Below are 16,377 nucleotides of genomic sequence, written 5' to 3'. Positions count from 1 at the left end.
ATCCTTGGTCCTGCGGCGTTTGACTTGCCCGTTTTTATTCCCTGTGCCAGAGGTGCTCCTGGACCCCTGTCGGACTTGGTGCCCGGCGTCCACCTGCCAGGCTGTGTGCCAGCTCCAGGAGATGGGGCTGCAGACCCCGCAGCTGGTGCAGTGCAAAGCCTGCGACACGGAATTCTGCTCCGCCTGCAAAGCCAGCTGGCACCCTGGCCAGGGCTGCCCAGAGACCATGCCCATCACCTTCCTTCCCGGGGAGACCAGGTACGCTCAGGGCACAGACTGCAGGCCGGGAGAAGGAATCAGGCTTCTCCCTCAATGTGCCTCTGGGGAGGACAGGGCTGCACCCCGGTCAGTCTCCAAGGTCAGTCTTCTCTTGGGTCTCATTCAGACCTGGATTTGTTTATTATTAAATTTTGAGAACTGATTATGTGCCTGGCACTGTGCCAGCCTCTGGAAATATAAAGTTGCATAAGAAACAGAGTACACTCTGCCCATCCAGAAAGGCAAACGTATGAACAGTCAGTTACTAGGCAGGGTTTTAAGTCCTGTGATAACCTGAAGTTTTGCCAAGACTCCATTGTGCTGAAGATGATCCGAAATGGGGGTGCGGGAGCAGAAACGAGAGGGGGCAGTGGTTAGAAACACCAGAAGGATCACCAAATACAGGCTCCTGGTGCCTGAGGCCAAGGGGGCCACATGTCCCTGAAATGGGGGCCTTGGCAGGAAGGCTGCGGTAAACCACTATAGCGGTTTTGCCCTCCCGTCCCCCGCCAGACCCTCAGCCTGGATGGCCAGGTGGACACCACAGCATCACTCTGTGTACCTTGAAATTTAGTAGGTTGAAGCATAGAAACTGATCGTATTCAGCTGTTTTGTCCTCCAGTATCTGCAGTGGCATCTGGTTCAATCAGATAGAGGTGGCCCAGCGCCTGTTGAGGCCAGTTCCTGGTGGAGTAAATCTCACCATCCACCTGAAGGTGTCACCAGCCTGTCTTCCTCTGTCCCCATCTGCTGCCCCCGCCCCTCTCACCACAGCTCGACCTGCCCAGGGACCCTCATGGCGACGCCGGACACACTCCTGTCCCCTGCCGACTGCACCTCTGCGCTGTGCCTGGAATGTCCCTTCTCTGCCCTCCTGCTTCCCCTGGGGACTCCTTGCCACCCTCGAGGACATGGCTTATGTCCTCTCTTTTGTCAAGCTTCCCAGTTCCCAGGGCAGGGTTGGAGACCCATCCTCTGTGCCCCCGCTGGAGATCGTTTGCATTGATGACAGCACCAGCCTTGTTGGCTGTTAGTTCATCTGTTTATGTGGCCAGTCCCTCCACTAGGCTGAGCTCTTGTGTGTGTTTGGGCGTTGTCACCCCACATCTTGGCATACGGCAGGCGCCGAAACACTTAACTTATACTTAGGGTCTTGATCCTTCATAATTTTGTGAGGAGAGCCACACTGCGAGTGTGACAGATTACACATAACCGGGAGAGCTGGATTTCCAGGCTGGGGAAGAAGCAGGTAGAGGGCAGGCGGGGCTGTACCCTCGTGAAGCAGTCGGGTGACTGTTTAAGAGAAGGCCCCACTTAGTGAGTGAGGGGCTCCTCCCTTCCAAGAACCAGCGAAACCAGGAGTCAGGAAGAGCCGGTGTCCTGCTCTTGGGAGGGATGGAGAAGGGATCCATAAAACCTCCTTAAGGTGGAGGGTGGTGGGTGGTGGGTGGTGGGAGCCTGACGACTTAGTATTTCTTCATCTGTGGTGCTCTGATTTCATGGAGGTCATTGCCCAAAGACTGCAATTATGTCACGGTGGCACAACATACGTGTGTATTAAATCATCCGTGATATACCTTAGAAAGGACAAGAACAAACAAAATGAAAAAAAAAAATCAGGTTGTGCCACCTAAGAAACTGACACAAGGGCAATTTGAATAAGAACTCACAAATCTCATTTTGTGAAAATATAAAAAACAAAGATTTTACCCCCAAAAAATCTGACTTTCTGGCTTATCCAGCCACATGGAACTCCATCCCCACCAGGAGACAGGTGTCTGGAGCTGGGCAGCAACCCCTTCTTTATCTGGGGTTTCTGGCATCTTTACTTTGCCACAGTCCTCACCACTCCCTCTTGTCTCCCTGGCCCCTGGGCTGACTGTCAACTACCATTTATAACTGAGGACATGCTCGGTTATTTTCATATAACAGACTTTTTTTTCCTTTAAGTTAAATCTTCCTTTAACCCCCATTCCCACCCACCACCTGACAAGCCCCACTCATTTATGTTGTGTGTTTGCCCCTTAAAGACATTAGACCACGTAAATTGTGATGAAACTGTCAAAAGACTCCTACCTGCCTTCACAAGTTTGAGTGTATAGTAGTAGTTGTTACTAATAATCATTTTAAATATAATTAAGGTACCAGAAAATCTTTGAAAACTATTGTCTATACCGTATAATTTCCATGCCGCAATGCACCAGAACTTACATATTTTAACTGTTTCTGCTTGAAAAGTCTCCCTGAGAGGCGCTTTCCACTCTCCACTAACGTGGCCTCTGTTCATGGCATTTCCTTCAAAATTAGTTTATGAGTCACATGAGAAAATTGGTTTCATTATTTTAAGGTCACACCTGGCTTTCAAATCAAAACAACGTTTTCTAACCTGATAGTCAACCTTAATCACGGGACTTGGTACCTCCTGACTTTTGGCCTTTGTTAGAAATCAAGCTCATTCCAGAAGGAGGCAGCTAGCGTCTGTGCATGGCTGGCCCCTGCCCATCCCCATGGAGGTACCTGCACGTGTTATGACAGCCCTGCTTCATTGTAAATCTCATTCTGTGCAGCCAGGCTGGTCCGCAGTTTGCTGTTAAATTAGAGATGAATTTGAGCTACAGTTGTATTATCTTTCAGTAATAGTATTACTAACAACTAGCATTTATTGAGTGATTACTATATACGTGCTGGGTTCTATGTGCTCAGCACAGAGAAACTCTTTACATCTTCATCACCCGCTCTGAGACGGATGCAGTTTGCCTCATGTCTGCAGACGTGGAGACTGATAGTATGTACACAGCCCAGCTAGGGCTTGCATGTCTGTCTCCAGACCCCCTGACTACGAGGACATACTGCTTCCTTCCAGGTCGTCTTACCTGGTCACCTTGTACTAGTGAACGAAACAAGAAGCTATTAAGCTGGGGCACGTGCCCCACGGTGTAGGAGCCTCGAGCTTAGGAAAACCCTGAGACTGCAGTTGTTCGGAAGCTCACTGATCCTCAGACAACCGTGTAAAGCGATGACATAATTAGGGCTGACATTCACTACGATGCTTATGGAAGATCCTTCAGCCAGAATTTACTCAGGATGCCAGAATTTGCTCACTTGCAGTGAATTTATACTCACGAATGCATTAGGTTCTGAAAAGGCTGCTCATCCCAATGGGAAGTCACTTTTCTCCTGGTGACGTTGAGTAGCTGCAGTGAGTTCAAGCAGTACGTGCCCCATAATCAGCGATGACTGCCCTTGGTGGCTTCCTTTTCCAGATGATTCCATATTTTTAGCTGTCTTTTAAGATGAATAGCATGGGATGGACATCGTTCTACAGTCAACCTAAAAAGATACCTAGGCCGTCTTGTTATGAACAGCATAGAATCATTGCTGCCGTTTACTGGGCACTTCACACAGGCCTGCACTGCCCTTTGCCCTTCACACATGCATAACCCCATCTGTCACACTCACACTGACCAGAAGGCTGGGCCTCAGAGAGGTTGCCACCCCGCCAGTGTGCAGATGAGCTGCACTTGACCCCAAGCTTAAATGCCACCATGCTCACCCCTGTGGGCCTGCTCAGACCTCTCAGGAAAACAGTTTTGTACAGACAAGCCAAGTAGATCTTAATAAGCGATTTGTGTGTATGTGTGTGTGTTTTAATATTTTTTTCTGATAATGGCAAAGAACATACCATGTGTTACCAACCCTTAGGAAAGTACACAATTATATGAATAAGGGCATAAAATTCGACCATAATCCCATTATTCAGAGACCTCCATTCTAAGCCTTTTGCCCTATTTTCTTTGGTTTGTCTGTGCACGTCTAAATTTAGACATGTGCTGATCTTGCTTTTTCTTTTCCCCAAGCCAAACTGGCTGCTTCACAGTTTTTCGGTGATTGTTTTCCAGAGTTCGAGTCTCTTTGGTTTCAACATATTTCACAGGTGACCTCAGTCCCTCTATTTGAGCTAGTGCTTCCAGGGTTAACCTGTGCTGGCAGGTGTCTCCTGGCCCTCTGGCCCTCTGAGCACAGCCCTGATGCAGCTTCTCCTTCAGCAGCTCCACTTTCCAACTGGAGGAGGACGACGCGCCCATCAAACGCTGCCCCAAGTGCAAGGTCTACATCGAGCGGGATGAAGGGTGCGCACAGATGATGTGTAAGAACTGCAAGCACGCCTTCTGCTGGTACTGCCTCGAGTCCCTGGACGTGAGTACGCGGCGGGGGCTTTGGGGGTCAGGCTGAAGCCGGAGGCGTGTGCCAGCCGCTTCACTGAAGTTACACTGTCAGGCGTTTTCTCTGTGCGTATTTATGGTAATGTGAGCTCCCTGGATGCAGTGGTATCAAAAGATGGGAGTTTGTGCAGGAGCCCTGGGAGCGAAGGGTCAGCTCAGACTGGGCTTCAGCCTGGGTGTTAAAGGGGTGGGTAGGATCTCAGCATCTCCCCACATCGGGGAGCTGAAACAACAGACGTTGGTCTCTCCGTGCTGGATGCAGGACGTCTGAGGTCAGCGCCGGCGTCCTCAGGTTCTGGAGCCGCTTCCTGGTGTACAGACGGCCGCCTCCGCTGTGGCCTCACCTGGCAGAGAGAGGGAGCTCTGGACTCTCTTCCTCTTCCTAGAAGGACACGAATCCCATCACGGGGGCCACAGCCTCATGACCTCCTCTGAACCTAAACACCTCCCAGCAGCCCCACCTCCAAACACCATCACACTGCAGGTCAGGGCTTCAACACAGGGATTTGGGGGAATGCAAACAGTCCATAGCAGGGGCCGTTACTGGAATAGCAAGGATGATGGAGGCAGGGGACCGCGGATGCTGGGCGCGGGGCAGTTACTTTAGTGACCCTCGTGTCACCTGCAGGGCAGAAGAACATACAGACCCTCTGCCGTCTGGCAGGATGGCAGTTTCTGGCCTCATACGGCCACCGTCTCCCCAGTGTGCCCTGCGCTGTCTCTGCTGTTTGGAATGATGTCTGAAGCCTTAAAAAGTCTTCAGGGCCGTCAGAGGCTTTATGTGTGTAGTTTCTTTATTTATCGTATATATAATTATATATATAGTCCAAATATATAGTCTCTATATATCATATATAGGCTATATATAGTCTCCCTGTATTATACATAATATAAATATATATGTAAGTTGCATTTTACTGTATTTCTTTTTTTTGAAAACTGATTATTAAATTATGTTATATTATCTAAAGTCTGGCCTGCAATTTGCAATTCCTTATCAACTTTTCCTAAAGGGGGAAGGAAATGAAATGCCAGTTTTACCTCATGTTATCAAATCTCCTGGTAGATTTTTTGGGAGAAGTATTAGAAATGGACAGACACAGATTTCCAGAGGGAGCATTGCTTCTGCTGTGACCTCCCCTGCTACCGTGACCTCCCCGAGGTCTGTCCCCTTTGAGCCCAAAGCTGTTCTCTCTCTGCTCTGGTCTCTGGAGAGACACCCTCTCTGTCCGTCTGTGTGTCCATCTGACTTGGCTCTAAAGCACAGTCCCTGCCGGCCAGAGGCCCCGTTGTGTCCTGACTCTGCCCGGACCAGGGACAGAGGTAGCACAGGGCAATTTCCTCCTTGAAGGTCAGTGTCCTTGGGGCCAAGGGTGGCCTGTTTTCCTCTGTAGGTGATGAGCTGCTGAAAAGTGACCCTGTGACCACAGAAAACAGACCCTGAGGGACAGGGGGTCTGCTCTGCAGCGGTCAATCAAGGACAGTAGCCGTGATTTAGGGCAAGTGTGTGAACGTGTGTCTGGAAGCAGCAGAGCTTCTGAGACGGAGGAGGGGCTTACACGGCCCCCTTCCCTCCTCTCGGGAATTTTCCTCTCCGAGCACCGGCTCCTGGGCACGTACACCTCCCGGAGTTATCAGTCATCTTAGGGTGATTCTTTCCATTCTCGTCCTTGCCCCTGCCCCCCCCGCCAGGCCCCGCCCTCACCCGTGAGGCCCAGGACTGCACTGCTTCTCTGCTGCCCCTGCGGGCCCAACATTCACCGCTTACAGACGGAAGGGACCCGCTCGCCTTCTATCGTTTTTGGAGTTGGTGGTAAATGGTCCCTATTTATGAAGTGATGCTTACGTGGGCTGAAGGTTAGCCTATCTGTGACTTGCGCTGCACAGCCCTGTTGTTTCATACGGGCGCTCCTTCTGTGAGAGGTGGAATGATTGTTTCCTGACTTTAAGAAGCAGTCCAGGAAGGTTAACCACCTTTCCCCAAAGCACCGAAGGAGTGAGGAACGGACTCGGCATCCACTCTCTGATCTTTCAGACCCCAAGACCCAACAGCTTGGGTACGACCAGTCACTGTCAGCCAGAGTAGGACAGGAAGTCTCACACCTTCCGTGGTGGAGCTGCTCTGAGGAATTCACTGTTATCTGCGAGCATCTGGTCCACCGTGCTCTCTTTCGCCAGCACCATTGTTTCTGCTTCCACCCAGAAGCTTGATGAGGCTTCTCTGAACAATGTAAGGGAAACATTCACTCTCACCACGCACCTAGGTTCCTGGCAGGCCCTGCGGTGGGTATACCCAAGGGCTTCATCCAGGAACTTAAAGTCACGATGAAATCACTTTTATATTGTAAAAGCAACTTGGAGTGCTTTTGTTAGGGAGAAGGCTTTTGTTTTGCTCAGGAAGCATGCCGTGAGTGTTGGCAACTCAACTCCGCATGGAGGCCTGGGCTGCCAGGATGCCACTGGCAAAATCCGTGACCTTGAGGGGCTGGTGACCTCTCGACTGAGAAGCCCCTAGTAGCACCTGGTCCTCGTGAGCACAGTGCTACAGGACGGCTGGTGTGGAGTCCCCAGCAGCCCCTCCGGGGCGGGTCACTGGGTCTGGGGTGGGAGTGGGGTGTGGGCACAGCTATGGAGTTAGCCGACCAGGCAGAGGGCAGAATGTGGGAGACGGGTCACCTCCAGAGGACAGGACGTGGTCAGGAAGGATGTGGGCTGTACGTGGTCTGTGTCTGGCCGAGGCGGGTAACGTGACCAGGGTCTCCGTGCCGAGCTACAGCTGGACCTCTGGCACGGGGGCTCGTGCCCCCCAAACACTGGTCCAACAGCAGCTTGATGAGGGCCACGTGGGGCATCTGTGACCTGGGTACCCCCCCCCGCCCCCCGACCCAGAGTCAGGATCCGCGTTTCCCCAGGCGGCCCCAGGGACTGTAACGTGCAGTCCCCGGGTTTGTCCAGCTTTGCCAGGCGAGAGCCCTGAAGACTTTTCAGCTGGGTCACGCAGAGCAGCTCAGCTTGCGTTTCAGAAAACAAATCCAAAGGCTGTTAGGAGTCTACAGAGCAAGGCCGTGAGAGGCAGCCTGGGAAAATGAGGCTTAAAGTGGGACGTGACTATCCGTGGTGTGTGGGTGAAAGAAAACAGAATTAGGAGTTCGAGGAACAGAGCGTCTCCGTGGACAGAAGTCATCAGAAATGGCCCCAGAGAGGACAAGCTCCAGCCAGAAGAGGCGTGTGTTCACCCGCGCCTGTGCTTCCTTGGACAGATGAGGGTCTAGGACAGGGGGTGAGTCGGGGGGTGGCCGTCTGGGCCCTCGCCACAACCCCCAGAAAGCCAGGATTTCCTGATGCTCCAGCGTGTGTTCAGGCTCCACGAGGCCGACCTATAAAATCATCAGACTGGAGGCTCCCTGGGCGGACCACCCAGCGGGGCCGCTAAGGACCAAAGGACACCACCGCCCCCGGCTCTGCCCGGCCCTCGGAGGAGTGACTTCCCGCCTCAGACACGCTGGGCCTTGTGCTTATTTCCCCTTTTCTCAGAAAGAGGCTCTGTTTACAGGCTCAGTTAAGTGAACACACAGCATCAGCCTCTCTCTGTGCTGTTTACTGAGCTGGTCCTTTTCATGGACGATAGGAGAGAAAATGGCGCCTCCTGTACAGGGAGAAGCAGAGGGCTTTGTCCAGAAAACGCACTCCTGTTCCTCGGTCGCTGCTCGCTGAGGTTTGGGGGCCGCGCACCGAGCCGGGGACGTGGTGACAGAGGCTGACATCAGCTCAGGGTCCCGGCTCCAAGAACCTGACGGTCTGGTGAAGGTTGTCAGGGGAAGGTGATTGGAGATGGAGGTGGGACGTGAGGACACCTGGAGGTGGTAGGGTGCAGGATGTTCCCTCGAGCTGTCTCTCACTTCTAGACAGTCCGAGGTGGAGGGTGGGTCTCCTCTTGAGTACTGAGAACATTTTCTTGGTCTGAGCTGAGAGGAAGGACTTTCAGGGCGAGGAGGATGGACCAGACATAAAGGAAGTCATTGCATCCCGGAATAATCCTGCCAGGGTGGCGGGAAGATGCACAAGCAGAGACTCGTGGGGAGTAAAGCACAGCCAGGGCTGGGGGCAGCTCGTGGAGCAGCAGGGGGCTCTGACCTACTTGTACAGAAGTCCTGCATCAGCACAGAGTCCCTGAGCCCGGCGGGGGTGGGGGTGGGGGAGCCAGGCTGCCGCAGAGACCGAAGCTGGAGCAGGGCTCCCTCTAGTGGCCCGTGAGCAGTCTGTCGGGGACGCTCCACGGAGGATGGAGAGCCTGGGGACTCACAGGGACCTGGGGTGGCAGCAGCTCCCTCTGGGTGTACGTTCTTCCTCTGCTGTTGTCCTCATTCTCTCACATCCCCAATCAGAGCTTTAAAAAAAGAAACTGGGACCAGGCAGGACTCATTCACTGAACAGAGAGGACTGTCCCACCCACCCCTGTTTTTTCCCTTCCTTCTCAGGATGACTTCCTTCTGATCCATTATGATAAAGGGCCCTGCAGGAACAAGCTGGGTCATTCCAGGGCATCTGTCATCTGGCATCGGACACAGGTAGGAGGCCGCTCACCTCACACTCTGACCTCTGGGGGAGAGGGGGAGAGAGTGTGTGTGTACATGTGTGTGGGGTTTCCAGGAGACTTGCCGGTTGGTCAAAGGTCTGTTATATAGAAAAACAGCTAGTAAATGGGGTTCCTGCCTGAATTTTTCCTGGACCAAGATGATGCTTTCAGTAGGCCTGGAATAAATATGCACCACGCTTAGCCCCTGATGATGCTTCAACATCAGGCTTTCCATTGCTTGCACCTACTCTCGACCTTGGTAATGACCCACTGTGCTTAGTCAGTCCTTGCATGGCCTTTAATGGAAGAGCTGTCCATAGAGGCTCCCAGGTGAGCAAATTAGTCACAGAGAAGGGTAAGAGGGAAGGAATGGAAAGGTCCCTGGGTGATGATGTCTGTGCAGCTGGTGCGGTTATTCATACTTTCAACACGTATTTATTTCCTATTGTGTGCCTGGCAGTATTCTAGGAGCTGGGAGTACTCCAGTGAATAAGATAGATGCATCCTTCTCTGATGGAACCCACATTCCGTGTAGGGACAGATAACGTATATATATATGATGTGAATTCAGCTACAGGGGAGGTGTGACTGGGGAGGGGTCTTTTAGATGGTGTGGCTGGGAAGGCTTGTTGGAGGTGTTGCTTTAGGACTGAGCACTGAGTGTTGGGGAGCCGGCCATGGGAGTAGGTGGGACAAGGCAGAGGAGACAGTGCAAGCAGGGGGGAACGGAGATGGGCTGATGGGAGGAACTATGGCATAAAGGTCCATGGGGACCAGGAGGCAGCAGTGGTCAGAGATGATCAGAGTTGACCCCATGGGCTTTGCAGAATGAGGTGCGATCTTCGGGGTGTGCTCTGGGCACGGGGGGAGCCCACCGAGGGGAGCTGCAGGCAGGACTCAGGTGTGCGCCAGCTCCTGGGTACAGGGAAGAGCCTTGATGGGCTCCGACCATTACCACATTGTCGGCATTTCTCAGCACAGCCTTGAAGCAGGCGGTCTGGGAGATGCAGGAACCGAGACTCAGGCAGTTTTGTGGGAATAGAAGGAGACCACCCGTAAGTGTGCTTCTTCGGTGATCCTCACTGCAGACCACGTGGCAGGGCTGATGAGCCCCCAGGTGGCCGGACAGTAGACGGTCCTGGCTTTGCAGGCCATAAGGTCTCTGTTGCAACTATCAGCTCTGCCTGGTAGGGAAGCAGCTGCCGCAGCCAGTAGGCCAGCAAAGGCCCGTGGCTGCATTCCAGGAAAACGCTTTAAACAATCAGGTGGTAGCATTGACTGTGGTGAAGGCTGCACAATTCTGAGTGCACTAAAAACCATCAAACTGTGCAGTAAATAGGTGAGTTGTGAGGTATGTGAGTTATAGCTCCATAAAGTTGTAAGAACCAAACTAAACAAAACGGACCGCGGACCAGATCTGGCCCGAGGGCCAGTCTGCCGACCGCAGCGTGGAGAGTGGATTTTAGCTGCATTTTATTTCGTCCTCCTGGCCAGTACGGCCAGCTCCAGTGCTCGCCCCTCCACCTCTGCTGTGTAAAAAAAGCACCCCAAACAACAGAAATAGACACCCTCGCGGTTCTAGAGGCCAGGAGTCTGGAGTCGAGGTGTGGGCAGGGCTCCCTCGGAAACCTGCAGGAGGGCCCCGCCTGCCTCTTCCGGCCCCTGGTCGTTCCCTGCAGTCCTAGCTCCCAGGTGCGCCTCTCCAGCACTTCATCTTTCTCTCTGCACATCTGTCTCTGTGTCCAAACTTCCCGATGGATAAAGACAGCAGTCATAATGGATCAGGGCCCATCCTGGTAATGTCATTTTAACCTGATTCCCTCTGTAAAGGCCCTCTTTCTGCATAAGGAGCTGTCTCTCCATGTGGTCTGAGCTCCCTAAGAGCACGGCAAGCTTCCCAGGAGAGTGTGAGAGCTGTGGAGACCCTGTCCAATAGCAAGGCTGGGCTGGGCGCTCACACCTCAGCCCTCGTGCCTGCTTATCCGCGGGAGTGAGTCACGTGTTCCTGGGGTCCTGGAACAGTTGCAGTTCCTGGTAACAGTCATTTAGAGAACGGGCCCTTGAGAAATGCAGAAGCCTGGATGGGGGTCCGTAGCCTCCCCTGTTGTTGAGGAAGGATCCTGGGGGCACCTCCCACCAGCCTCTCTCAGCATCGTCGGTCGGCACCTGCCAGGGGCACCTGCTGAGTGCCAGCTCTGAGTCACCCCTGGAGCCACATGGACAAAGGAAGCCCCCCCCCCTCCGCCCCGATCTCAGGCCCCTCTTGGTGCTGGTGGAATTGAACAAAGGCACTCGGGGTGCAGGGGTCTCTTCCTTGGGGTGTGAGGAACCCTGGAGACACACAGGGCTGTAGACAGATGTCCACACATTAGTATTGGATTTGGGGTAAACAATAAAATATGAGCGAGCAGTGTCAGAAGGAAAGTAAGGGAGTCACAAAAGCTAGCAAAGCATGTGACATATAAACCAGGAACGAAGGCCAGAGGCTTGGGAATTAGCGAGGGACATGGTGTGCAGTGGAAGAGCCCCGCCCAGAGCAGACATTCGTGTGCAATCACAAGACCAATTCGCTCTTAAGCCTTCAGTTTTCATAGTTAGAACCGCCTCCCAGCACATGATACAGAACCTCCATTACTGAAAGGAACTTGCACTCTCGTAATTTGCTTTTGGAGGTAAAGCATCCACGTGGAAGCTGGGAAAGGCCTCCCTTCCCTTGTGAGTCGCCTGGCTCTCCATCCGATTGGTGGCCTCCATTCCCTTACCCCTCAGACGGGCTCTGGCTCAGGGCACGTTCATCATCTGCTTCGTCAGTGATCCGCGAGTGGAGTTTCACTTTGCATTTATCACCAAATCTCTTAAGCAGAAATGCAGGTTTGATTATCTTCCATCAATTTACTCAGGAAAATTGCATTCAGTGTCTTCCTAGCGCCCGGACGTCATAGTAGGCGCTGATGTCCAGGTGCTCTGGGATGGCGGGCAGGCCCCCGTTCCATGGCCTGACTCTGGGTCTCCCTCCACAGCCCCTCCTCTTTTTCTCCTCGTCACTCACTGGCCTTCGGGACGCAAGCCCCCAGCTGTGCTGTGTCCCTCTCCCTGGCCCCGCTGTGGCCCCGCTGTTGTCCTGGTCTTCATCACCCACCCCTGTCTCTCCCTGTCTTGTCCATGCCCAGCTCTGCACGTCCTAATTCTGCCCCCTTCCCTGACCACACTGAGGGCTCACAACCCGGGCCTTCCACCTGCCCTCGTGAACACCTCTGGAAACACGCTTGTTGTGCGGCGGCCCCTGCCTTTCCCGGCGCTGTTCCAGCCATCGTGCGTAAGAGACAAGGGCGGCATTTCTTTCTCAGTCAAGTAAATCTTCTTCCTTAGGAGGCCAACACCTGACAAGGGGGAGTCGCACCCACACTGGCTCTTCCTTTTCTTCTGAGCAGGAGACCCACCTCCCTGTAAAGAGAGAGCTCACTTAGCCCGAGGGTGGCATTTCACACGCGGCTGATTGCTGATGCCTGTGTTCACACGTGGTGGAGCTGTCCTCACTCAGCCCCCCCGAGGCCAGGCTACAGGGCAGGGGCCTCGCGCAGTGACCTGTTCTGAGGGTGTTTTTCACTACGCTCAGGAAAATACACGCAAGTTGTGTCTTGTACTTGAACTAGACGCCCAGTCCTCTCTGTCTTAAGTGCTGGGGCCTTTGGAATCGCTCTTTGGCCACAGATGTTGCATTGGTGGAATGAGAACATTGGACTGGATCATTATCCAGGGTCAACCGTGGTTTCATTATTCTACATTTATAGGCAGGTGGGACCAGCGCTTGTGACCACGGCAGGGAGGGGACGTCGTGTCAGCCCTCTGTGTGCATTCCTAGAGCCCACGGCCCCCCGGGACTGCAAGGCTATGTCTGCCTCACTTCGGTTTCCGTCCTGGCGGCCCCACCGAACTCACAGCTTCGTGCCTACCTGGCTGCTGGCCATCTCCACTTGGACGTCTAACGGTACATTTCAGCTAGCACAGGCGCGAACAGAAGTTTAGATTTTCCCTCAAGATCGCCTCCTTCTCCAGGTCTCCCTCATGGCGGGAAGCACACCCCCAGCTTCCGTATCTTCTGAGCAAAAGACCTGGGCCGCCCCCAGCACTCCCCGCAGCACCCCTCCACTCCGGCCACATCACCTCCTTCCTGCTCCCTGAACGCTACTCCCAGGCTCACTGCACGGGTAGCCGTCTTAACGTTCCCTGCTGGGGTTCTTCTCCTGCAGACAGCAGCTCCGCGATCCCATCCTCAGAGACAGCTTCCCGTGTCTCCCTTATCAGGCCCCTATCTCCACCTGTCTGACCCCTGCGGGTCCTGACGCCTCTCCTGGGGCTGTTTTCAGTGTCCTGACTCTGTTTTTGGGCAGAAGTTTTTCATTATTTGCATCCACCTCCTCCTCCCAACAGGAGAACCCATTCTCTCAGAGGACAAAAGCAGACCCTAACTCTCTCGCACTCTATCCAATCCAGAACGGCAGATATTCATGAAGCAGAGAAAAGAGGGGCTCTGTGGTGGGGCGAGGAGGACTGCAGTGGGAGCAATCGGTAAATGTTCCATGTAGACGACGCAGCTGCCACCGGCCCCCTTAGCTCATTCATCCCCTGCCTCAGAACACACACAGGGCCAGCGCAGTGAGGATATTCAACAACTGGCCATGGGGCGGCAGGGGGCGGGGCGGCGTCAGCACCCCCAGGATGGCTGTTTCAAGTTGCCAAGGTGATGTCATTGGATGGAGAACTGGAAAGAGACATGGGAGCAGCCCCCATATACCCCAGCACAGCCCTCGGCCAGTGGCCCGGCCTCTGCGCATGCAGGCCTGGGCACAGCAGACACCCAGGCTGTGTCCAATGCCAAGTTTCAGTGAATTAAATGTGTCCCGTTCATCTCACCATCTCTTTGACTTGGGTTAGTGTTCCCAAGCCCTGGAGTGGTTTTGTCACAGAACTCTCTGGGGCCAGAGGATTCAGAAGCTACTAGATTCCATTGAACTGGTTCATCCTATAAACACATATTGGACATTGGTTAAGGCAGAGCCACCAGGCTGTGTGCAGGGGCTCATGGTGGTCACACAAACTGTGTCCTGCTCCGAATGAGTGTACCTCTTGAGAAACTGTCTGACTGCTTAGCCGCTCCTTCAAATCAGGGTTTGCCAGTAGGAATGATCCTCGTTTCACCGTGATTCCTTCTTTATCCTTCTGTCTTCCTACAGTATATCATTTCTGCCTGACACGTACTTATAAGATGCTCACGAAGTGATTATTTTTGTTGTGAGGTATTTGCTTCCTGTCTCATTCTTTACTGTTGGCTGACTTCCCTCTGACAATACCTGTATCCTCCCATCACCAGTTGGGACCCACTGGGTAACATCGCTTGTTCAATGGCATGCAAAGAAAGAGACAAGATAGCCTGAGTGAAAATGAAGATGGGGTCTTATTGACCAAGAATGTGAGCATTTGGTGAAGGATTTTGGTGTGTTATTGGTGCAAGAGTCCCTGGCTCCCTAGAGACTGAGAAAGTGTCCCAGGTGGTTGAGGTTATCCAAGATGCCCTGCAGGTCGGTGATGCCTTCCTGGGGGGTTTTATGTATTCTGAAATATCTGCGTGCGTGATTTTAACAGAGCACGATCTGAGTCCACACCGCGTGATTCCACCGTTGACATTATGTTCAGACAAATGCACTCAGCCAGGCGGCAGAAAACACAGATTCTGAGCATAGGCACAATCTAATTTAGAAACACAACACGGTGTGTGTGTGTGTGTGTGAGAGTGTGTGTGTGTGTGAGAGTGTGTGTGTGTGAGATGATTTTCCAGCAAAATCTAAGGGTGCGCTTTCATTCACACTGCTGTGATGCTGCAGCGTAGCCTCATACTTCAGAGCTGATACTAGCTCTTGGAGATCTTTTACTTTATCTGCTTATTTTATGATTGAGAAAACTGAAGCCCAGAGAGGTGAACACACTGAGTCAGGATTAGAACCATGAGCCCAAGGGGTTCATGTATTTATCGCTCTGAACACTAGGTGGCGGACGAGCTCCACCTTCAGATTCCGATTCTGGACTCCAGCAGCTGGTGGAGGGGGGACCAGTTAAAGAACCACCCCCCTTGCTTCTTTGTCCAGCCTCACTGTCTGATTTGAATGACAGTATGTCTACATTTGAGGCTTACTTCCTTCGGTATTTACTCATACCTAGGGGTAAACATATGTTTTTTAAAAAAATCAAAATTCGTAGCAGTAAATGTTGGGTTTTAAACTCCAGGGATAACACAGGTCTGGTCACCCCCTAATGCACCACGCCTGTGCCTTTCTGTTCTCCCACCTGGAATGCCTTATCCCACTCATTTTTATTTACCACCCACGTCCTCATAACCCTTATAATCTCAACCGTTTCCCATTGCACGCAAAGTCTCCTGCCCCTGGCTAATGTAGGTGTCTGGCTCCTGGGCTCCCTTTACACCCTGGAACCCAATGGCAGTTTTTGTAAAATGTATTATTATCAGTTGTAGTCATGGTCTCTTTCCACCAGACTGGGTGGTCCTTGAGAGCCAAGATCTAATGTGCCTCTGTGTTTGCCACCGCTAATACAGCCTTTGGCTCGGAGGAAGCTTGTTGGTTAACTGGATGTATAATTGGATGGATGTTTGGGTATTTAGGTGGAAGGAGGGAAGGGAAGAGAAGGGGAAGGAAGAAAAAAGGAAACAAGGGAAGGGGGAGTGAAAGGAAGGAAGGGAAGGGAAGGAAATATGGATGGATGGATGGATGGATAGGTGAGTGGATGCTGGATAGATGGATGACGGATGGGTGATGAGTGGATGACTAAATGGATTGATGGATGGATGATACAGGTGGTAGATGATGGAAACACACATGGGTGGATGGACGAGTAGATGGAGAGATGAAAGATGTATGGAAAGATGGGTGGATGTTGTGTGTAAAATGGATGGATAGATGGATAGGTGGATGGATATACGTGGGTGGATGATGGATGCGTGGATGAAGGGATGGATGGATAGATGGGTGGATATAGGTGGGTGGGTGGATGGGTGGACAGATGGATGGATGGATGGGTAGTTGGATGGTTGGGTGGGTACAGATGGATGGATGGATAGATGGGTGGATATAGGTGGGTGGATGGATGGGTGGACAGGTGGATGGATGGATGGGTAGTTGGATGGTTGGGTGGATACAGATGGATGGATGGACAGATGGGTGGATATAGGTGGGTGGATGATGGATGCGTGGATGAAGGGATGGATGGATAGATGGGTGGATATAGGTGGGTGGATGGATGGGTGGA

The 16,377-nt window shown here is 52.6% G+C and overlaps 1 protein-coding gene across 5 annotated transcripts in view; it reads left to right on the top strand.

Annotated features, from left to right (window-relative positions):
- RNF144A (ring finger protein 144A) overlaps window positions 1-16,377 on the top strand; it is a 115,061-nt gene that overhangs the window by 93,844 nt on the left and 4,840 nt on the right. The window contains exons 6-9 of one of the 5 annotated variants that reach the window (XM_060027149.1): window positions 51-258; window positions 4,308-4,455; window positions 8,960-9,049; window positions 12,849-13,045. In XM_060027149.1, coding sequence (XP_059883132.1) covers window positions 51-258; window positions 4,308-4,455; window positions 8,960-9,049; window positions 12,849-13,043 — 641 coding nt within the window. In that variant the 3' untranslated portion in view covers window positions 13,044-13,045. Of the gene's footprint in view, window positions 1-50; window positions 259-4,304; window positions 4,456-5,109; window positions 5,389-8,959; window positions 9,050-12,848; window positions 13,046-16,377 lie in introns of those variants that run through there. The other 4 variants (XM_060027148.1, XM_060027151.1, XM_060027150.1 and 1 more) reach the window with 4 other exon arrangements.

The sequence above is a fragment of the Delphinus delphis genome, chromosome 12 (genome assembly GCF_949987515.2).
Source record: "Delphinus delphis chromosome 12, mDelDel1.2, whole genome shotgun sequence".
Lineage (NCBI taxonomy): Eukaryota > Metazoa > Chordata > Mammalia > Artiodactyla > Delphinidae > Delphinus > Delphinus delphis.
This window is presented reverse-complemented; position numbering and strand designations above follow the sequence as displayed.